This window comes from Mus caroli, unplaced genomic scaffold (genome assembly GCF_978045245.1).
Source record: "Mus caroli unplaced genomic scaffold, Mus_caroli_1 scaffold_6, whole genome shotgun sequence".
NCBI lineage: Eukaryota > Metazoa > Chordata > Mammalia > Rodentia > Muridae > Mus > Mus caroli.
Window position 1 is genome coordinate 136466861 of NW_028227261.1, and position 24061 is coordinate 136490921.

General features: G+C 36.3%; 1 protein-coding gene across 1 annotated transcript in view; it reads right to left on the reverse strand.

The window, feature by feature from the left end:
* Window positions 1–24061, reverse strand: part of Mmp16 (matrix metallopeptidase 16) — a 255409-nt gene that overhangs the window by 77778 nt on the left and 153570 nt on the right. Inside the window, exon 5 of the mRNA XM_021160140.3 lies at window positions 2278–2439. Within this exon, the coding sequence (XP_021015799.1) occupies window positions 2278–2439 (162 nt within the window). The remainder of the gene's footprint in view (window positions 1–2277; window positions 2440–24061) is intronic.

Sequence of the window (24061 nt, forward strand, 5' to 3'; positions counted from 1 at the left end):
CCAGCTCCTAGTACTGTGGCTTCTTTGTTAATTTTTTTTAGTGACTTTTATTTTATGGCTTCAACCCAGTCCCTTTTCGAAAGCTGCTCTCAAAAAACCTGTTTGGAAGTAGAATTTTCATGGAAAATAAGTAGATGAATGAGGATAAACACTAGATTAATAACTGTGAGCTCCATTCAACGGAAAACTGGACTTTGACAGAGGTTGATTCCATGAAAATATTTTCCAAAGATAAATACTCACAAGTGAAAGGTTATTTTACCATATGTCTCTAACTATATTTTATAAGCTTTTACTGATTTCACTATTTTGTTTTTATAAAACATCTTGATGAATAACTGGGTGTTTCATGTAAATACTGAATCTAAAGGGTCCACTGATTATCGTAACACTGGTGAAAGAGTAATGTAAAGTATTTCTAAAATGAGGGTTCCAAGTCGAGCCGAAGTTTACTCATTCAATTTGTGACAGATGTCAGCCATCATTCCTTAAGAGACTGATTCACTTACTCTTTAATAAATACAGAGCTGTCCACACTTAATATTTAGATATGGGTTGGATAGTTTTTCACAGCCCTAAGTCTAGACACTAATTCATGAGGTTATAAGAAAAAGACTTCCATTCAGGAGGAATGTCTGATGACACACACAGGCAATATATCTCTCAGCATTCAAGCTATTTGGATTTGTTTCTGTGACACGTATCAGTCCATCCAATGCATTTCAAATTTACTTTGACCCTAAGAGAATGATTGTGATTGTGCTACTAAAACTGAGAAACTAATGAATGCAAAACAAATTAGTTCACTTAAATTGCAGTTTGAAATGCAAATCATATCTTCTGGATACTGATTATAGGGACACTAATAGCACACAGTTATTTCTAAATATGAGAGCTTCATTTACTTAGTATAGTAAAGAATACCTACTATTGGTAAATTGTGAATGTCAAAATTTTTATGGTATGAAATAAATGTCTTTACTAAGGTAACTAGGTATACTGAGGAACTTATAGTCACAGTAAGTATTCATGGTAGTGTTTCCCCCTTTCTCTTAATTTGCATTTTCTGAATATATTCTGCAAGCAAAAACAGTACTAACTACCACCAACAAATGGAGTTTGTCATATTAGAGTCCATACTACATGTTGATAAACATAGTTGCTTACTTCCGTTCCTTTTCTGTTGACTTTCTTCATGATTTAATAATTATGCCTTGGTGGTCAGTAAGTTTTTATATTGCCTTTAAAAATATGTTTTCCATAGAAGTAACAGATGCTGGGAAACTCTGCTGCTAAGATCAAAGTCTAACATTACCAAAAAGCCATGAGCTTGGTGCACAACGATGATCCCCTTTGACAGTGAGACTTTCTCTTGTGTTCCTGGGGAATCCTGGACACCACTGCCTACCTTCATGTAGCTCTGCACCTGAGATTCCTAAAATGCCTCCCTATGCAAAGGAGTCATCTCAGTACCTTAGTCTTCAGCTTATGCCCTTTGCTTCTCCTGGATATCCTTAGCCTCTTCCACAAAACCATATAACCCTTGGTTCACCCAGAAAAACAGTCTATGTGTCCTAGGCCACCCTGAATAATAATAAAAAAAATATGCACAAGCTAATATCTCCTCAGAGAGCTGTTTCATTAAAGAACATCAGGAAAGGCTTTTGCCTAAAAGAGATGTAACACTAAGATGCTAGGAGAAAGCTTTCTCCCTTCCTGCCCTTACACACCTGGCACTCGCTCCCTGGTGGACCAGAATCCTGCAGAACCCCACCTGTTCTGGGTTCTGCTTCATCCTTTCAGTCCAACATGCAGCAAACTTTGAGATATCCTGAGAGGGAGAAGGAGGAAGATGCAAAACTCCAGCTGGCTCCCAAATCACATACCACAAACTGGAATTTTAAATACTAAGACCAGCTGTCAGTGGCTAAGAAAGTTTCAACATATTATGTGAAAATGTGACCTTTTAACTTTTTTATGAGTTTATGCATCTATTTTAATACACTACTACCTAAGTTTTAAATTGCACATTATTAGAATTTTTTATGAGTATACATTTGCATTAAATTCAACAAGAGAGCTCCATCAGTGATTAAGTTCTTCTGAAAAATCTATACATTAAGTTTTTGGACAACTTGACTGATGATAGAATTTTACAGAAGGATATTTTCATTCATATTTCTCTGCCTTATATATTTAAAGAATGTACTTCTAAGAAAAAAAATGCACAAGACTTCTGGCTACCACATAGGGTTTAGAAAACATAGTGGAACCTACCATATATCTTCTGGATGCCCTGTAAATCGTCGTTAGGAAGCTTGAAGTTGTCTGTTTCCATGTACTGATAAAATGGGGCCATGATAGCGGTGGGGTCGTTGGAATGCTCCAGTCCTAGAGCATGTCCCAGCTCATGGACTGCTACAAGAAATAAATCATTTCCTGTCAAATGAGAAGAATAGAAGATAAGACTATTTTAAGTGGTAGTCATGGAATTGAAAAATGCTACTTAGTATTAGGAAATTTTAACCCAAGAAAACAGAACGACACTCCTCACTCCAGTGATCAATATAGGTTTAAGATTGGTTTTCCTACTGGAATGTATTTTCTGTAAAGGGGTGATAGGGTAGTCACAAATGATTGGAAAGTAAAAGAATAAAAGTTTAAAAAGACCAGCAATACCAAAACACAGTTTCATTGGCTGTTTCTGTATCTCTCCAGTCATTAATGAAAATATACAATCTCCCATGTTATAGCTATTACACTTTTATTATTTTATTATTATAGTTACAGTTTGGACTCATGTTATTCTGACTCCTAGATGAGTTATAATATCTTACCAGAAATACAGGAACACTGTAACTTAAATTACCTATTTATTAGGTATCATACGAATCACATTTCTAGCATGAACTTGATAAGTATCAATTCTATCCAGGAAGAGGTTTTCTGACAAAAAGTATTTACAGTGGTCTCACCCTGCAAATTCTCACTTAAGTAAACTTGTACAGTGTTATCTATGTAACATGAGTGCAGGAGAAGCCTCAGAGTGACATTCAAACCATTACTCTATTTTTTCCTAACTCTCACCATTCTTTCATTTCCCTCCTTTGTCCTCTTCATTTTCATCCACCTTTAAAACTGTTATTATATATTTAAAGACTGACCTCACCCTGTTTCCCTAGGCTGACTTACAACTTCATCTTCTTCTTGTCTCAACCTCTGAAGTGTTAGGATTCAACCTGTAAGGCTTATTTCTATTTTGTTTCTGAGGGAAATGGTTAAAGCTATTGTAGAGGAAGTCCAACACTTTACATGGAGGTCTTGCTAGGAATGAAAATAAATTCAGTAAATATGATTTTCAGGAAAAGACCTTACCAACAATTTATATACTATAATACAACATAATGACTCTCTTCTGAGAATTATATATTTCTGGCACAAACCCAGGAAAAAACCAAGTAGTCTATCACAAAGGAACAAAAGAGGCCGTGTGCCAAATTCTCATGTGACACTGACATACTGAAGATGAAGAAGTCTTTGAAGGATGTTCAGCATCACTTTATTATAGAAGATACTATATTGAGTAGAGACAGGCAAAAAAAAAATCAAACCAAGCCAAACCAATACAACAAAAAACAAAATTAAGGGATTTAAAATCAGATACTATAAAGAACATTTTCAATTTAGGAAACATCTTTCCTTATAAAATTAACTAAACATGCCATACATATATGTATTAATTGTAATGGAAAACATTGTTTCTTTAAGAAAAGCTTACTTAGTTTTCTGTGGACGTTTCAAACATTTTAATCACAATTTCTTGTTTAATTTTTGCAATTTTTTTAGTTGGTCACTTATTATTGTTTTCATTTTAGTAAATCAGAAAAGGCGTTGGGATATTATACAAATTTCAATGTCATACAGTAAGGCAAAACAAGCATCCAGATGTCTCTCAGATCAAGTGCAGAGTTATTACTTTTAATCACAAAAGTAAGCCCCATGCATACAAAGATATTAGCTTATAGTATGTTATACCACGTGACTTCCTCCTTTGAGGGAAGCTAATTCAGCTGAAGTATTTCACTTAGAGGGATTTTATGAAAACTCAGGGATTATGCTATTCAATAGCTTCAGAAAATCTCTGAACAGATTCATTAGCCCTTTCTGTCCCTAACCGAGGATTGGGACGGGACACTTTTGGCCAAGAAGAGCTACCAAGAAGAGGCTCAGACCAACTGAGACACTTGATAAGACAGACCATCCAAGTTGACTAACCAAGCCTTTTGGAAGAGACACCCTTCAGTCTATCAAACTGCTTGTAAGTTATGAACTAAGGTCTTGGTTTACTGCAGCATTCAAGAGACTTCATGTATCCTGGGATGGGCTTTTGTTAATATAGCTTTTTAAAGGTATTTATGGTTTGCTTTTCTCCCATACTCACTATTCACCAAGCTGGACTTTAGCTTTATTGCTGATCTGGTCAGTCACTGATTCCCTATCTTAGATGAGCAGTGGTTTAAGTCTTCCACTGTCCTATTATACAACAGTATGTAATCTGGAAGTGGAAATAGAAAGAAAAGAAGATGAAGCACAGTGCCATTCTAGTACTCATAGTTGGAAGAACATGGAGGAGAAAACAGATATTCTGGTCAAAGAAATATAGTGAATAAAGCAGTTTTGAGGACTGTAAATGAAGGTCTAGTCAAGAGGGAGTCTATTCTCTAGTGTAAAATGGAACACAAGGATAATGTTGTTTAGCAAGGCAATAGTGATGAGGATTTATTTGTAACTTTTTTATTATAAAAATTTCTGGGGGCAGGGTGCAAACTAAATTGGAATTCTCAAGTTACTCAATGAGAAGACAGAAGGTAAGGAGAGTCCTGTGATCTTATCCACAATAGCAGTGCACTGAGGTCAGAGGTTAAGTAGGTAGACCCTATGTCCAACATAGAGTTTAGGATTAGCCTAAAGTAAGTTAAACTAAAACTTAAGAACTTGATTCATGGCAATGACAAGAAATTAATGGGGATGGAGAGATGGAAATATGGACCATAGAAGACAGGACAACTTATATCTGTTTCTGTTCAATTAAGTCCCTCTCACTTCTCCACTCTCTGTCAGTAAATTTCGTATCTCTGGAAACAAAACCAAGACCATTGGCACACAACTCCTTGTCCTGCCATTCTGAGATCACCACTTTTTTTCCCTTTATGACCTTTTACAAGTTGGAAAAATATAAGCTTGCATGGTTATTAGAGTCTCTGTTAAATATCTTTTCTTGAAGGTCCTTTCGCCATAAGGTCCTAGATAATCACTTTTTCAGAATTACTATCACAGAATAAAATTTCCTTGGCTATGAAGATTTTCTTTCAGGTCTGTTGTTCTCTTCACACTGTCCCAACCCTTATGTAATGATCCATCTACCCATGACAGTTTGTTATCATTGTCTGTTCACATATTTTCCTGCATATTTTGAGTAATTCACACCTATTCTGAGTACTATTTATTTTATTTTTAAAATTCTGAGGGCATTGGCTGCCTCAAAACAGATATTTAATATTAATATGTTAATAATAATAATTTTTCTATTTATTCAAACTCATTGAAATATACCTGTAGAGTAGAAGGCTAATTTAAAATTGAAAAGTAAAATAAATATGTTAATTCTACCTAAACATGGTTTGGCATGCTTCTTTAGATATCTTGTAAAGATCATGGAGGAAATAAAAATACTATGACAAAATCCAGGAAGGCCATGACCCTTAGGAAACTTTAGACACTGGAACAAATGTACCCATCACTTTCTGTTGCTCAAGGAATGGCAGCAAAGGTTTAAGTTTTTCAGATAATATACAGGGATCATGGAATAAAAGGAAACTGTGTTATGAAGAATCAGTTTAATTTCTTTATAGGAGGATTCATGACCATTGCAGGGAGCAAATATTGAGAACCCAGTCTGTGCATGGTTAAGAGACAAAGGTGATTTTAAAATAGAAGCCTATAGAATGGAACAGTAGCATGACTTTGGCAGAGGTGTCCTCTAATTAGAGAATTAGAAAAAAAGACAGAAAAAGGAGAGATATTCCTGAAGAGGTATGAGAGTATGTTTGAAGGTATGCAATTTGATCAGATTCCTAATGATTGTGCCAAAATTAATTATTTACAGGCAAGTGGAAAGCTTTGAAAGAACAAAATAAAACAAACAAACAAATAGCATCATTTTTTTTACATCTAAATCCAATTTTAAACACCTTAGTAGTTAAAATTTGCAAAATTTGAAAACAATGAGTTTGTTTCTCCAAACAATACTAAGTAGTACTAGCCAGCGGTAGAAGGGGTACTGCAGCTTTCACACATGCCTAGCTGGGCAACACAGAGGAACTATGGCTTGAACCCTACCCCAGTGGTGTGAAATTTAGAGGAAACTCTTCACAGGGACAGAACTTTTAATTAAATGAAGATAAAATAAACAGAGTAGCAAATACAATACAATGCAATGCAATGCAATGCAATGCAATGCAATGCAATGCAATGCAATGCAATGCAGTACAATACTGGCAGTCAATCCAAGAGTAGAAAACCCAAAGTGGCTCTAAATTTTACAGCAAAAGGTTGGATACATGTGAATGCATCAAGGGGGTCAGTGCTGGTGCTTATGGTGCTGGGCTCTCCCTGTCTTCATGTGGAAGGACAGATATGTCATCTTAGCCAAGAGTCCCAAAGTGGCTTCCCAAAAAGATTCTTGATATTATTCTTTAAAAGGAAAAATATTCAATCTTCACTGCTTTTCACCTTGTGTAGCAACTGGCCTTCACTTGCAAATACCAGGAGTCCAGTGCCTAAGTAAACATGTTGGAACCAACCATCCTGCACTTAGGCAGATAAATACTGCATTCAGCCATGCTCTAAGCTGTTGGCTAGTGGTCTAGCTAAATTATTAAAAGCACTTTAGATCTCACAGGAAAGGAGTCTCCTGGTCACTTTTTTCCTTGTGTTGCAAAAATAAATCACACAGACATGCAACTAAGTCATAATAGTCAAAATCAATTTGTGGCATGGATTAATCATGAAATTATTCAAATTTCTTTACAAAAATTATTTCCAATGGTAGAACTATCCCCTTGCAAAAGGAGTAAATATGGTTTTAGAAGAAAGTTGGCAGGATTATGATATGAATTTACGACCTGTAGTAAAAGGATGCTGCTTTAATCAGAACCATTTGCCAAATGTTCCAAGTAATTACTATTCCTCAGATGACTGGCAATAATGTAATTAAACGTCACTTGCAGCCTCACAATAGTCTACAAGGGTAAGTTGTTAAATACAACACCACCCTGTGATTTGAATTCTACTAGGAACAAAGGTTGTTGGCACATAATGAGGTTTAGTTAATCAGAATGCACCAGACCTCTTTCCTAATGCTGAAAATAATAACTGCTTCTGCAGTGTCCCATTCATTTATGCTATTTGGGCTTTTTCAATTGTAATATGCCTGATCTTATCAACAAAGGAGAAATCAGTCTCTCCATTCTGAGTGCAGAAATAGTACTTGCTGTTCTTGCAAAATTTTAAGTTTTGTGTGTGCCTTTCTATTGCATCTCTAATCTCCTTTCTTTTGTGTATTCCAACACCCTATGGAATGCAGAACTGGATATTATGAGAGATAATGCATCGTTTGTAATTTTCCTGTCTTAATTATGTCTTTATTTTATCTGAAGTTATTGCACAACTTTATCCATTTTTATAAGCTATTTCAACTGATGGCATGTCTTGAATATAAGAGAATGGTTCTAAAGTACTTCCTACATACAAATCTTTGAAAGCACATGGTCATATATCTTCTTAAACATTGTAGTACTAGCAGCATTTGTTCTATTCTCCTGTTTTATTCGATAAATTTGTGCTGTGTTACCTTCAAATATAAGTACTAACCAGAGGTTTACATTTCTCCCTTTATAGTGTCCATTTTGATAGTTAAATCATCTATGTGCACTGCATTCATCACAGTGTCTCTGGTACTTGAGTTCTCAAATCGATTAATTCTGGAGCCATCATGATGCAGAACTTAAGCCATTTCCTTGGACTCTTGCCAATATGGTGGAGCCTCATTGTTTCTTCTGTATTGAGCCAACAGCTATTGATTGATGTTTGGTGTTGACCAATTGGACTGGGCTGCCACTACTGATTCGTGTTTGATGTTTTGGACTGGACTGCTGATATCCTTACAAGGAAGGTTGGTATTGCCCCCAAATAACTACTTCTAAACAGGTTCACACCCACTTGTCCTATTAGCTATCTTTTTCACTGCCTCAGGTTCGTGGGCTAGAAGGGACATTGAAGCACTCTAGAACCCTAAATAAAGAAGATATAGAAAAGTCTAAGAGGCCTACTTGTCTGGTGCTATACCAGTACCATGCAGCTTTTATCACTATTGCTCTGTACTTCTGCTTTATGTCAGGCATGGTGATTCCACCAGATATTCTTTTATCCTTGAGGAGAGTTTTTGCTATCCTAGGTTTTTTGTTATTCTAGATGAATTTGCAGATTGCCTTTTCTAATTCGTTGAAGAATTGAGTTGGAATTTTGATGGGGATTGCATTGAATCTGTAGATTGCTTTTGGCAAGATAGCCATTTTTACTATATTGATCCTATCCATCCTTGAGCATGGGAGATCTTTCCATCTTCTGAGATCTTCTTTAATTTCTTTCTTCAGAGACTTGAAGTTTTTATCATACAGAACTTTCACTTCCTTAGTTAGAATCACGCCAAGGTATTTTATATTATTTGTGACTATTGAGAAGGGTGTTGCTTCCCTAATTTCTCTCTCAGCCTGTTTATCCTCTGTGTAGAGAAGGGCCATTGACTTGTTTGAGTTAATTTTATATCCAACTACTTCACTGAAGCTGTTTATCAGGTTTAGGAGTTCTCTGGTGGAATTTTTAAGGTCACTTATATATACTATCATATCATCTGCAAAACGTGATATTTTGACTTCTTCCTTTCCTATTTTTATCCCCCTTATCTTCTTTTGTTGTTGAATTGCTCTGGCTAGGACTTCAAGTACAATGTTGAATGAGCAGGGAGAAAGTGGCCAGCCTTGTCTAGTCCCTAATTTTGGTGGGATTGCTTCCAGCTTCTCACCATTTACTTTGATGTTGGATACTGGTTTGCTGTAGATTGCTTTTATCATGATTATGTATGGTCCTTGAATTGCTGATCTTTCCAAGACTCTTTTTTAAAATATTTTTTATTACGTATTTTCCTCAATTACATTTCCAATGCTATCTCAAAAGTCCCCCATACCCTCCCCCCCCACTCCCCTACCCACCCATTCCCACTTTTTGGCGCTGGCGTTCCCCTGGACTGGTGCATATAAAGTTTGCAAGTCCAATGGGCCTCTCTTTCCAGTGATGGCTGACTAGGCCATCTTTTGATACATATGCAGCTAGAGTTTTTTTTTTTTTTTTTTTTATCATGAATGGGTTTTGGATTTTGTCAAATGCTTTCTCCGCATCTAAGGAGATGATCATGTGGTTTTTGTCTTTGAGTCTGTTTATATAATGGATTACGTTGATGGATTTCCATATATTAAACCATACCTGTACCCTGGTATGAAACCTAAGGTCAAATCTAAGTGGATCAAGGAACTCCACATAAAACCAGAGACAAAGAAACTTATAAAGGAGAAAGTGGGGGAAAGCCTCGAAGATATGGGCACAGGGGTAAAATTCCTGAATAGAACAGCAATGGTTTGTGCTGTAAGATCTAGAATCGACAAATGGGACCTCATAAAATTGCAAAGCTTCTGTAAGGCAAAAGACACCGTCAATAAGACAAAAATGCCACCAACAGATTGGTAAAGGATCTTTACCTATCCTAAATTAGATAAGGGACTAATATCCAATATATATAAAGGACATCATCCTGAGTGAGGTAACCCAATCACAAAAGAACTCAAATGATATGTACTCTCTGATAAGTGGATAGCCCAGAAACTTAATATACCTGAGATATAAGATACAATTTGCAAAACACATGAAACTGAAGAAGAACGAAGACCATAGTGTGGACACTTTGCCCCTTCTTAGAATTGGGAACAATGACCCATGGAAGGAGTGAGAGAGACAAAGTTTGGAGCTGAGACAAAAGGATGAACCATCTAGAGACTGCCATATCCTGGGATCCATCCCATAATTAGCCTCCAAACGATGACACCATTGCATGCAGTAGCAAGCATTTGCTGAAAGGATTCTGATATAGCTGTCTCTTGTGAGATTATGCCGGGGCCTAGCAAACACATAAGTGGATGCTTATAGTCAGCTATTGGATGGATCACAGGGCCCCCAATGGAGGAGTTCAAGAAAGTATCCAAGGAGCTAAAGAGATCTGAAACCTTGTAGGTGCAACAACATTATGAACTAACCAGTACCCCGGAGCTCTTGACTCTAACTGCATATGTATCAGAAGATGGCCTAGTTGGCCATCACTGGAAAGAGAGGCCCATTGGAATTGCAAACTTTATATGCCCCAGTACAGGGGAATGCCAGGGCCAAAAAGTGGGAATGGGAGGGTAAGGGAGTGGGGGGGAGGGTATGGGGGACATTTGGGATAGCATTGGAAATGTAATTGAGGAAAATATGTAATAAAAATATTTTATTAAAAAAAAAGAACTCAAGAAGGTGGACTCCAGAAAATCAAATAACCCCATTAAAATATAGGGCTCAGAGCTAAACAAAGAATTCTCACCTGAGGAATACCTAATGGCTGAGAATCACCTGAAAAAATGTTCAGCATCCTTAATTATCAGGGAAATGCAAATCAAAACAAACCTGAGATTCCACCTCACAACAGCCAGAATGGCTAAGAACAGAAATTCAGGTGACAGCAGATGCTGGTGAGGATGTGGAGAAAGAGGAACACTCCTCCATTGTTGGTGGGATTGCAAGCTTGTACAACCACTCTGGAAATCAGTCTGGTGGTTCCTCAGAAAATTGGACATAGTACTACTGGAGGATCCCGCAATACCTCTCCTGGGCACATATCCAGAAGATATTCCAGCTGGTAAGAAGGACACATGCTTAACTATGTTCATAGCAGCCTTATTTGTAATAGCCAGAAGCTGGAAAGAACCCAGATGCTCCTCAACAAAGAAATGGATACAGAAAATGTGGTACATTTACACAATGGAGTACTACTCAGCTATTAAAAAGAATGAATTTATGAAATTCCTAGGCAAATGGATGGACCTGGAGGGCATCATCCTGAGTGAGGTAACCCAATCACAAAAGAACTCACATGATATGTAATCACTGATAAGTGGATATGAGTCCAGAAACTTAGACTACCCAAGATACAAGATACAATTTGAAAATCACATGAAACTCAAGAAGAACGAAGACGAAAGTGTGGACACTTTGCCCCTTCTTAGAATTGGGAACAAAACATCCATGGAAGGAGTTACAGAGACAAAGATTGGAGCTGAGATGAAAGGATGGTACATCTAGAGACTGCTATACCCGGGGATCCATCCCATAATCAGTCCCCAAATGGTGACACCATTGCACACACTAGCAAGATTTTGCTGAAAGGACCCAGATATAGCTGTCTCTTTCGAGGTTATGCCGGGGCCTAGCAAACACAGAAGTGGATGCTCAGAGTCAGCTATTGGATGGATCACAGGGCCCCCAATGGAGGAGCTAGAGAAAGTACCCAAGGAGCTAAAGGGGTCTGCAACCCTATAGGTGGAACAACAAAGTGAACTAACCAGTACCCCCTGGAGTTCCTGTCTCTAGCTGCATATGTATCAGAAAATGATCTAGTTGGTCATCAGTGGAAAGAGAGGCCCATTGGTCTTGCAAACTTTATATGCCTCAGTAGAGGGGAACACCAGGGCCAAGAAGTGGGAGTGAGGGGGATTGGAGGGAGGGTTTGAGGGACTTTTGGTGTAGCATTGGAAATATAAATGAAGAAAATACCTAATTAAAAAAATAATAAAAAAAAGAAAAGTCTAAGAGGATACATAACATTATAGTGATGGATGAGGCATATGACAGAGTCTATTCACTTCATGCCAAACAGGAAGAAGGAGGGGGAGGAGGAAATATTCAGAGTTATTTTCTAAGAAATTGGAAGCTGTCTGAAATTTGTTTCAAAGTCTACTACAATTATGTACAAATTATGCAAAACCCATTATTGATCATTAAATTATGAGGCAAACAAATCACCATGTAATAAAACATACAAAAATCAGTAAATGACTTCAAAACCTATACAAATTAATAATTATTTAGAGTTTTATATTAAATAGACACTGTAAAGTAAATAAATATAATTACAGCAACTAAGGCCTATGCTAAGCAAGTAATGGAAACTCTAAACGCATTTAGATACTAAAGGCTAAAGTACATTTATTATTACTTTAGGCTATAGTTTGGTCATGAAATATGTAGTAAGGAGTTCTGTTCTGTATCAGAAAAGACTTGATAGAAAAATACAAATATGGTTAACTGCAACACAATATTGAATGAAATAGGAGTTGTACGTTTTCTCCTTACTGAGTTTAGTTAAACTTCTAGGAACATTCTCAGTTAATGTTCCACCTTATTTATTCATATGCAAGCTATTTGTGCTCTGCATTCCCCAGGGTATCTTAGTCAGGTTGGTAGATTGGTGAGGACCATTAGAAAGCATTACTCACCTCTCTCTGGCTACTACAAAGCAAATCAATATTCTGACTATTTAGACCACAACAATCATAATAATTCACAGAAGCTGCTATTCACGATCATATTTGTATTGTGTTTTATATCAAAATTTGAATAATACAAATTATTATCTAAATGGCAATCCTGCTAATATGTGCTACAATTTCCACAACAGCAACCACAATACAACGTCCTTTACAAAACATGTTGGCGAGGGTGTGAAGAACAACACTCCTCCATTGCTGGTGTGATTGCTAACTGGTACAACCACTCTGAAGATCAATCTGGAGGTTCCTCAGAAAATTGGAAATAGATTTACTTGAAGGCCCAGATATACTACTCATGGGAATATATCCAAAAGATGCCTGACAATGCCACAGAGACATGTGCTCCACTATGTTTATAGTGGTCTTATTTGTCATAGCCAAAGCTGGAAACAACCCAATGCTCTACAATGGAAGAATGGATACAGAAAATGTGGTTCATTTATAAAATGGAATGGTATTCGGCTAATAAGAATGAGGACATCATGAGTTTTGCAGGCAATTGGATGGAACTAGAAAACATCTACCTCAGTGAGAACCAAAAGGACTTGCATGGTACATACTCACTAATAAGTGGATATTAGCGAAAAAAAAAAAAAAGTACTGAATACCCAGCTTACAATCCACAGGACTCAAGAAGGCTAACCAGCAGTAAGGCTCAGGTGAGGATGCTTCATTCTCACTTGGGAGGAAGACGAAAGCAATCATTCGAGGCAGAGAGAGGAAAGATTTGTGTGTGGGGGGGTTGGGGGGAGGAGGAGGAAGGAAAAGGGAAACATGATCAGGAATTGGGATGGGGAACAGGAGAAAAATGGAAATATGCAATCTCAGGGGGTAGTACGTGAGGTTACCCTTTAGAATATACCAGAGACTAGGAGATGAGAGGCTCTCAGGATTCAAAGGTAAGTAATTTAGATGAAATGCCCAACAGACAGGAGAGGGAACTTGCAGAGTCCACCTCCAGTAGAAAGGACATCAAGTGGAGGAATGAGGTTGCCATTCCACAGTCAAAAACACCAACCGAGAATTGTTCTTGTCTAAAAGAACAGCAGGGGAAAATGGAGAAGAGATTTAGGGAAAGGAGGTCCAAGGACCTGCACAACTTGGGACCTATCTCAAGGAAAGGCTCCAGGGCCTGAGATTGTTACTGATGCTATGGCATGCTTACAACAGGAGGAAATCATGACTTCTCTGAGAGGCTCAACAAGCAGGTGACTGAGACAGATGCAGATACTTAAAACCAACCAATGGAGTCAAGTCAGGGACACCTGTGATTGAATTAGGGCAAGGCTGAAAGAAGCTGAGGAGGAAGGGAACCCCATTAGAAGGCAGGCATTCTCAACTAACCTGGATTGCTGCGATCTCTCAGACACTGAGCCAACAACCAGGCAGCATATAGTAGCTGATCTGAGGCCCCCTCACACATTCAACAGAGGACATCCTGCTCTGGCCTCAGTGAGGGATGTGCCTAATCATCCAGAGACTTGCAGCCACAGGCAGTGGACTAGCTGGGAGGTGTGGGGTGGGATGGGGACATCCTCTTGGAAGACGGATGGAGGAGAATCTGGATGTGGAACTGTGAGAGGGTAGACTGTGAGAGGGTAATGGGTAGACTGTAAAATAAAATAAAATAAAATAAAATAAAATAAAATAAAATAAAATAAAAGTAGTAAAAATAAAGTAAAATAAAATAAAACAAATACCCCCCCCTCAATAAAACCTACTAATCACCTAGCATATGTAAGTAACGATTTATAGCATTAGCAAACTACTAGTAAACAACTTATCATAATACATATTGGATTCTTATACTATGTGCCAGAAAATTTGAGTGTTACAGACACTAAAGATCATAATAGAATAGTTCTTCATTCCTTTATAGTTTGTTTATTTATTTAGACAGAGCAGGTCTTGCTATGTAGTCCAGTTGGACTGAAGTCACACATTTCAAAGAGATTTCCAATTCTCTCCCTTCCTTCTTCTCCTCTCCTTCTCCTCCCTCCCTCCCACCCTCCCTCCCTCCCTCTCCTGTCTTCCTCCCTTCTTCCTCCACTCTTCCATTTTCCTCCCTCTCCCCCCTCTCAAACACACATGTGATATTTTTGTTCATTTGTTTTTGGTGTGTATTCTTCTGCCATATATTTTTACCTGCAACAAAGTTCTCAATACTTTACTGAATTCATATGTAAAATCATTGCCTAGAACTAGATATCTACAGGTTGAGACAGCTCTGGAAAGCATTTGCCACTGTGCAGTTCTCATTATAGAAAAATGATTTAAACTAAAGCTACGGTTCCAAAAAAAAAAAAAAAAAAAAACAAGTGAAAGTTTCAACATTAAATTATGCTTTATGTGCAAATAAAAAAGTTGGAATTCAAGGTCACAAAGCTGATAACATTTGTATAATCAGGGTCAATATACTTCAGCTTGGATATTTATCAAAAATAGTGCAGTAAAGTGATACACACACACACACACACACACACAAGTTTTATGCCAGCCCTGGTATTCACCAAGGAAATTTTACGCGCTATTTTAGGATCTTGGAATAGGATATGATGTCACTAAGTACCATACATATCTGTCCTTAGAACATGGAAAATGAAACAGCAGGATAAAAATAGAAGTGAAAGATATTTCTTTTTTAAAATAATAGATTTATTTTATACCAGGTTCCAATATATACAATATATTACATATGTAACACTGCAAATAAAAATAACAAAATACTTTGCTCACTCTCAAAAAAACAACGATATAAAAAGCCAAAATTATAGCTTGGGATTTGGCAGAATATTCTGTTGGCAGCACATTTAAGAATTTCAAATGTTCTGAATAATGTTTTCTTTCTAGGATTTATGAATTAGAAGGAAAGCATAGCTTAAATGTATATTTATACACACATATGCTGTCAATTTTCTGTGCTGTTCATGTGCATTTTTAAGAAAAGTAATGAATGAAGCATCTTTGTTTCATTTTATTCACAGATCTTATTAAAATATCTCCTATAATATTTTCACCGTAATCTTGGAAAATGTCTCCAACAACAAGGTTGATTAAGACCATATAGGAAGTGCAGTAGTTATTTAGAAACTGAGAGTCACAAAAATGTGGATTTTGGTTTCTTTGCACGTTTTATGTTCCCTTAATTTCAAGGACACTAATTACATTGGGTAGTAGTTTTCTCATTTGCTAAAAAGGAATGAAAGTTAATATCCATGTATTTCTCATTATACTCCAGAAATGAATTCTCACTAAAATCTCTTCAGGTGTATAAAATTTCCCACATACAATACCCAAAGAAACAAAAGTTTATAATAAATAACTCAAGAGGTTAAACAATATTAGGATGGTTTTTTTTACCCAGGTTTCTTTGAAAGCAGTCTTTCCTGTATACAAAGCATGACTCAATTTACTATAAATAGTACCCACAATCCAGAAATAAAGTCACATCAATTCATTTCAAAGTCACTAATGTAACCACTATGGAGAAAGAAAATGCACTGATGCTAAATGTCATAGCACTTTCTTTAAGGTTTGCTGCTGCACCATTGCCTCTCATGAGTATTTACAACTAAGAGAAAATGTTTTTTCTACAGTATCCCTACCCAGTAACTTATGTTGCTTAGTGTACAGGAGTCTCTGGGTAATTGTCTATATCATCCAAAGTGATATCTGTGACCCATTTTCAGGAGAGCTAACAATACAGCAGAATCCTTAACTTATTCCTTCATCCAAAATCTTCAGACAGTATCTTGACAGCTTTAAAAACCACTAAACTTACATATATTCTATCTGAAACTCTGTCTTTCAAACAACTTTCTAGTATTTTGTACCTTGTAGCTTACCTCTCAACACTGTTCCTACAAACTATACTAATTTGTCTGGGTTTTTTGTTTGTTTATGTTTATGTTTTAAGTTTATACAACATTATATTAATCCTAAAGGAAAGCATGTAGATCTGTATGTCCATCATTTTAGTTCTAGTATCTGCTCTGTGATGAAATAACCTTTGCTCAGTCCATTTTATACAAGAAAAGCTGAAGTGTATCTGATTGGCATTCATTAGGTATCATTGTGGAGATGCTTTTGAGAGATCTGTGTTCTTCAGTAGCAATATTGCCCTCTGAAGTTTCCTTCAGTATCCTAAAACTTCCCTCCTGGCCTTTGCCTAGTCTGTTTCCAGATTTCACTTGATAGCAAAATGCTGCTTACTAGGGTCTATGTTAGCAGTAGAGAAACAGGAGTTGTTTCTGTCTGTCAGTAAATTATGTAAACACCCTGCTTTGTTTATATTTTTTTGTTGTTTTGGTTTTAACATGGAAAATTACAGATTTTTGTTTTGGAAAGAAATTAAGTTATAGTGCTTAAAAATATTGGGAATTTTCTATCATTCTTTGAAAAATACAATAATGGTAAAGGGCTTATTTAGTTATTTCTAAATATGAAATTATCAGGTCAGTTGAACTGTGATTTGTTATTTTGAAATTCCCAGGGTCAAGAATGTAAAGAAAACTTAAAATACATGGCTCAATTTGATGGTCTATAGATTTAGTGAGATTTTAGGTCAGAGTTATCAAAATATTTGAATAGATACAATAATGGTCTAAGTCCCAGTCAAGAGTCTGAGGAGATGTGCTTGAATCTTGCTATCTGCTCCAGGTTCATTATTTTCATATGTTGCCTTGGTGGTCCTTTAGCATGACATAAGTCTCCATCACAGTGACTGATAAGTCAAAGATTGCCTGAGTTAGAAATAGTCTTTTACAACTGTACCTTTAGAGTTATATAACATATCTATCTATCTATCTATCTATCTATCTATCTATCTATCTATCTATTCATTTATTTATTTATGACAATGTTGTCTTGAGTACAGTAAAGCAGGGGAAATTACCTGGGGTATCATGACTAACGTTTGGATCACTGGTCAGCATCTTTGAAGCTGGCTAATTGAGCATAAATAATGACTGCTGCTATTTTGGAGCAGTTTCTATGTTTTATAAATACACTAGATGTTCACACTAACTGCAATTACTATTTGAGAGCTTCTCCTCCATCAACATATAATCTCTAAGAAAGACAACATATTATTTCAAGGAATTTGACTAAGTTCCTAGTATGAAGCATAATTTCCTTCATACTGAGTGTGCATTAAGTACAAATGGACAATTATTAAGACCAATCACTGGTTGTGTAATGAATAATTTTCATATACACATATACAACAAAAATGGACACTGTAAGTTATGTATATATGTGTGTATACGCACATACATTCATATATGTATATAAAAAATCAAAGAAGAAGAGGCAATGAACTTGAGGGTAGGGAGATGTGCAAAGGGTTTTAAGAGTGTTTCACTGGGGCTGGGGAGAGCAAAGGTAAGAGATAATGTGGTGTGATTAAATTAAAAGGTAAAACACAATTTTAAAAGAAAAATATTGCAATGCAACAAATGTATTAAGTAACACGGATGCCTTTTCGTAAGAGACAAACCAATGCAAATGCTTCTGCATATCATTCAAAATCCCTGTATCCTCTCCTTCAGTGCTTTGACTTTTAAAATGTTCACTAATAGTAAAAAACGTTATCTAAGTTGTTTTCACAAATTTCTGGAGAATCCACATTGCTTTAGCACGAAAGAGAGATTCTAACTGAGCTCTCTTGCTGTTAAATTGAATAAATATTTTTCTTAAAGAATATTATAATTTTCAGAATCTGACACTTTTCAGCATGACTTAGAGAAAATTTAGAGCACATCTGAGTTTCTAAATTTGGAATAAAATATTTCTTCTCAGAGTTGCATTCCCAAGAAGAGTGAAAAAAAAAAGGAATCTAATTGAAAATTTCCGAATAAGACAGTGAACATTATAAGATCAATATATTTTTCATGTTCTCATTATTAGAAAAATTATAGCATCATTCAGCATATTATGTTAGTTTGTAAACATACACTTATGCCGTTCATGTTGTAATATGATTTTTTTATTTGATTTTTAAGTCAGCTAAATAAGTTTTTTTTTAAAAAAGAGTAGACTTTAACCCTCCATTCGTATACCAAACACAAGTATAATTGATAGTACAAACAACACAACAACAAAAATTTATTTAAAAAAAAAAAAAAAAAAACCTTGAAGAAGAAACAAAGACAGGGCATCAAGTGAGGGACAGGATTGCCATCCCACTGTTAAAACTCTGACCTATAATTGTTCCTGTCTGACAGAACTGCAGGAATGGAAATGGAGAGGAGCCTGATGAAAAGAAGGTCCAGTGACAGGCTCAAAGTGAGGTCAAGGGGAGGTCCCAAGACCTGACACTATTACTGATGCTATGGAGCGCCAAGGGACCTATCACGACTCCCCTCTGAAAGACCCAACAAGCAGCTTCAAGAGTCAGATGCAGATATTTGCACCCAACTAATGGACAGAGGCTGCGGACCTCTGTAGTCGAATTAGGGGAAGGCTGAAGAAGCTGTGAAGAAGGGCGACCCTGTAGGAGGACCAGCAGTCTCAATTAACCTACACCCCTTAGATCTCTCAAACACTGGACCACCAACAAGGCAGCATACGCCAGCTGACATGAGGCTCCCAACACATATACAGCAGAGGCCTGCCAGGTCTGGGTTTAGTCAGAGAAGATGCATCTAACCCTTAAGAGACTGGAGGTCTCAGGGAATTTAGAGGTCTGGTGTGGTGGGGCTAGGGGATGGGAACATCCGCATGGAAACAGAGGTGGGAAGGAGGTATCTGATTTGGAATAATCAGAGGGTGGACGAGGACAGGAATAAAATATGGATTTTAAAATAAATAAATACATAGAGGAGATGGAGGAGGAGAAGGAGAAGAAGAGGAAGAGGAAGAGGAAGAAGAAACAAAGATATCTAAGAGTTTGTAAAAGTACTGAGTTCTAAACAAGGCTGTTTAACATGTAGAAAGCCCTATAAAATTTTTTACAAAGTCCAGATTTTATTATAGCAATAACCTAGTAGGGGCATAGGGCTTCTAGATTCTTAGTATTAGATTTAATCACACTTACATGCATAAATGGCACATTTTTAAGTTCCTTGCACCTACACAATGTGCATCCACACAATTTAAATTCACTTTTACATTTAAAGATATTCACATTTCAGTAAGTTGTACACATGAAACACATCTCCCAAACAACTTATACCACCTTGTGTCCTTCTGACACAGATTCTATCTATGTATTCCAAGGTAGAACTAAAATTATGTTTCTTCTGCTTCTATCTCCTAAATATAGAATAATGGTGCTATAGTCGTGCAACATATAAGAAACACTACTTTTACTCAAGGAAATGTCTTCAGGTTTTACTCATATTATTTGGTATTGCTCATCCATTTTCCTTTCATGATAATTTGGATGCATTTATTTTTGTTAATTTACTACTATTAAACCATTACTTGGTGTGTATGTTATATTCATGTGTATTAACATACAGATTTGTGTTTATACAAAGTGAGGTCAGAAGTCAACTCCTGTTATTGTTCCTCTGGATACACACATCCTACTTATTTAAATAAAGGTCCTTTTAGGTCTGGAACTCACCAACTATTTTGGACTACCAAGCACTAGTGAATCTACCTATCTCCACTGCCAAGCAGCCAAGCACTAAGAATTCAAGTGCACATGACCAAACCTGTTTTTTTTAGGTGGATGCTGGTAACCAAACCCAGATCCTTATTCAGGAGGCAAGGATTTTTTCACCTGAACCCTATACCCCCAGATCCCTCTTAGTATAATACCTGAATATTTGCCACTTTCATTAAAAACTTTAAAAAGTAGTATTTTAATGCCTTTACACATATATATAATTCACTGTGATTACTGCTGCCATCCACATTTTTTCTTTCTCCTACCTCTATTCAACCCTGTCCTCTTCATTATAAATACCTGCCCCACATTAATACTTTTGTGAAGTAACCCACTGAGGTTAATGATGGTATCTGTATAGCCAGGGGTGTGGAACTATTTCTTTTAGCCTAGGGGCTCTCCAGTGGATATACAATTAAAGAAAAAGAGTGTCTGTCCTCCAGCATTTAGAATAATGAAATAGTTCAGCAGGAAGGAATAGGGGTGTATATACTTCTTCCCTAAATATGACTGACAAGTTTTGTGCAGGTCAAGTTCAGCTAACTGCAGTTTCTGTCACTTAATATCTACAGTGGCTATTTTATACCCTGAAAACAATTATTTTAAAATTTCATCTGCCTAGAACATAGAATGTCTAAGCAAAAAATAAAATAAAATAAAGAATCTAGATGTCCAACAGGAGAAAGACAGATAATGAAAGCATAGCTCATTTGCACAATGGAATATTACTCAGCCATTGAGAGAAATAAAATTCTGAAATTTGCTGAGTAAATGGATGGAGCAAGATAAAATAATCCTTAATGAGGTAAATCAAACACAGAAACACAAATATAGAATGTATTCACTTTTAAGTGGATAATAGCTATTATGTAAATGATAATCAAGTTGTAACACATAGAGACAGAGAGGATAAGGATAGAGTAAGAAACTGGGGGTGTGCGTTTGGCAGGAGGAGGACCAACAGATTCCACAGGAAATGAAAATAGTTATTTATGAAGGAGGGTGTGTGGAATGAGGGCATCAAGTGGGAGGAGGAGGAGAAAGATACAAAGGAAAGAATACTGAAAGAGATGGATAAAATTAAGAGCCATTTGAGAGATGGTATGAAAACTTAATATAGTAAAAGCTTCCAAAATTACACACATATATGAAGGGAATCTAAATGTAATCGATAAATAATGGGAGAGACAGAGTCCAAACTGGTCGTTTCTTTCCACTAAATAAAGCTTTCACTAACAGAGCAGGGTTACATGTAAATAAGTTGATGATCAAAGGCATCCTGCAGGAATTCCAAATAACTCAGGCTGCTGCCCAGACTATAAATTATTCTCCACAATCTGGGGCAAGGCTTTGTGGCTAAAGACTACACCTACCCAATTTGTTCAATATGGAGAAGCTGGTCTAGTGCCTATCTAGAGTCTTCACCCCTACATGCTGTTGTCATTGGTACATGAGGGGACTCTGAAGACTACCAAAAACAAAAATGGTAAATACCATTTCAGTCCCCAACAGTGTCCTGACGGTAAGATATGCTATGTGTATGAGTGTGTGTGTGTTTCTGTGTCTGTGTCTGTGTATATGAGTGTGTTTTTTGTGCATGTGTGAGTTTGTGCGTGTGCATGCATGTGTGTGTGTGTGTGTGTGTGTGTGTGTAGCACCAACCAATATATATTTTTGTTTTGACTTAAGGTCCGTTCCATGACATGGAACCAAAGCCTGATACTACTGGGGTGATTAGAACCAGAGACTAGATAGCTCAGAACTATCAGGGAAACCCTATTTTATATATATCAATAATATATCTCCTCTTAATATATTGGCATACTCATATATCAGTACCTTCATCAGACAAGTTACCTCCTGCAGCAGATGAAAACAAATACAGAAACACACAGCTAGATATTATGCAGGAAGTGCCTGACTTGGAATACTTCATTATAAATGGGATATTTCCTCAAATCCCTCCTCTCAGGCCCAAGGGATCCCATAATACAGGTACAGAAAGACTCTAGAAGCCAGAGGAATGAGCCCCTCTAAATTAACAAGTTCAAAGCACATATGAATTCACAGAGACTGGGAAGGCATGCACGGTGCCTAAAAGTGTCTGTGTCATACGGTGCCCTATTGCTGAAGAAGTGAAAGATACCCCAGTCACTAACACAGAAGCTATCACTAATTGAGAACCACTTGCAAATGAAATTTTAGTTTCCTCCAAGGAGAAACAAATAATGTTTGAAATTTTATTTAAAATTATTTTATAAAGTGCAAACACTTATAAACAAAGAAATTAATAATAAATTTAACCCCTAATCTCTAACAAAATTATCCCTGGAGTCAATCTGACAAGCATTTTGTGGATGTTAATTAGCTCTTGTTTGGAAGGCTAAAGATCCAATTTCTAATTTTATTGTTTGAGCAAATAACTGAAAGGAAAATTGACAGTTTACTGGTATGGGTATAAAAATGATGCTTTTTCTCAGTTCATTATAGTGGAAATTATATGACAAAAATACCCACATTTTGGTAGTGATTTTTAGAATTAAATAAATATTGAAAGAGCTCTCAAAATAATGTTGACAAGAATAGTGGGGAAGTGGAACATTCAGTCTCTGCTGGTAGTAGTGAAAACTAGTGAAGTCTTTTTGGAAATCATTTGTTCTCCACAAACTGAGAAATATATTTATCATACAATATAGATATGTTAGTCACGCATATTCACAAAGGACTCTGTATTTTACTTTTGAGATATTTGGTCATCTTTGTTTATTGTTGTACTATTTGTAATTGCTCATCAACTGGCAAATGGATATTGAAAATATGGTATATATACATAATTCAGTAGTATTCAGTTGTAGTTAATGAGACTATGAAATCCACAGGTTAAAAAAAAATGATCTCAAAATAACCTTTCTGATATCAGTAACTTAGATCCAGAAAGACAGATATTGCATGTTCTTTCTCTTGTGTGAATTATAGCATTGAATCTTTAGATAGGGTTGGTGAAAAGAGAAGAACCATACAAGTCAGAAAACTATTGAATACTGCGACTATCTAAACAAACTATATAACTCATATCCCTTAAATTTTTAAAAATATACTCCTAACAAATTCCACTTAGTCAGTCATTGCTCTTTCTACAGACAATGCTACTATATGTAAATAATTCTTACAATATAAATAATATTGAAATTCACCCTCTTTTGTTTCTACCAAGCTGCCTGGCTAAATATGTCATCTCCTAAATGTCTGTAATGCTGACATTATAGACATGAGGATCTAATGCCAATACTACATGTATGTAGGCTTATTCTGATGGCTTCAGTAATACAATAGTATTGATAGCTCTGTTATTTGTTATTCTTTAGCCTGTTCTGGTTGATTATCTAAATAGAATTTCCTCCAAATAAGCTTTTCTATTATGAAAAGAATTAAAGCTTTTCCTTTTCAATAATGAGTGTACAGCTTATCTCACCATGAATTTTCTGCCTCTTTATACAACTCTCTTCTTTTGTATCCTTGTAAAGTTCTTTTTATTAATCTTTTTTGTCCCTTACAAGTTTCCAATCAAAGTTTATTTCAATCAAGCTGAATTCCACTACATGCATTTATTCATTAAGCAACAGTCTATTGAGAGTTAGATTAAACACAAGCCCTGATTCTCAATGAGTTTAGTCTGACACAGCAGAGTGATAAA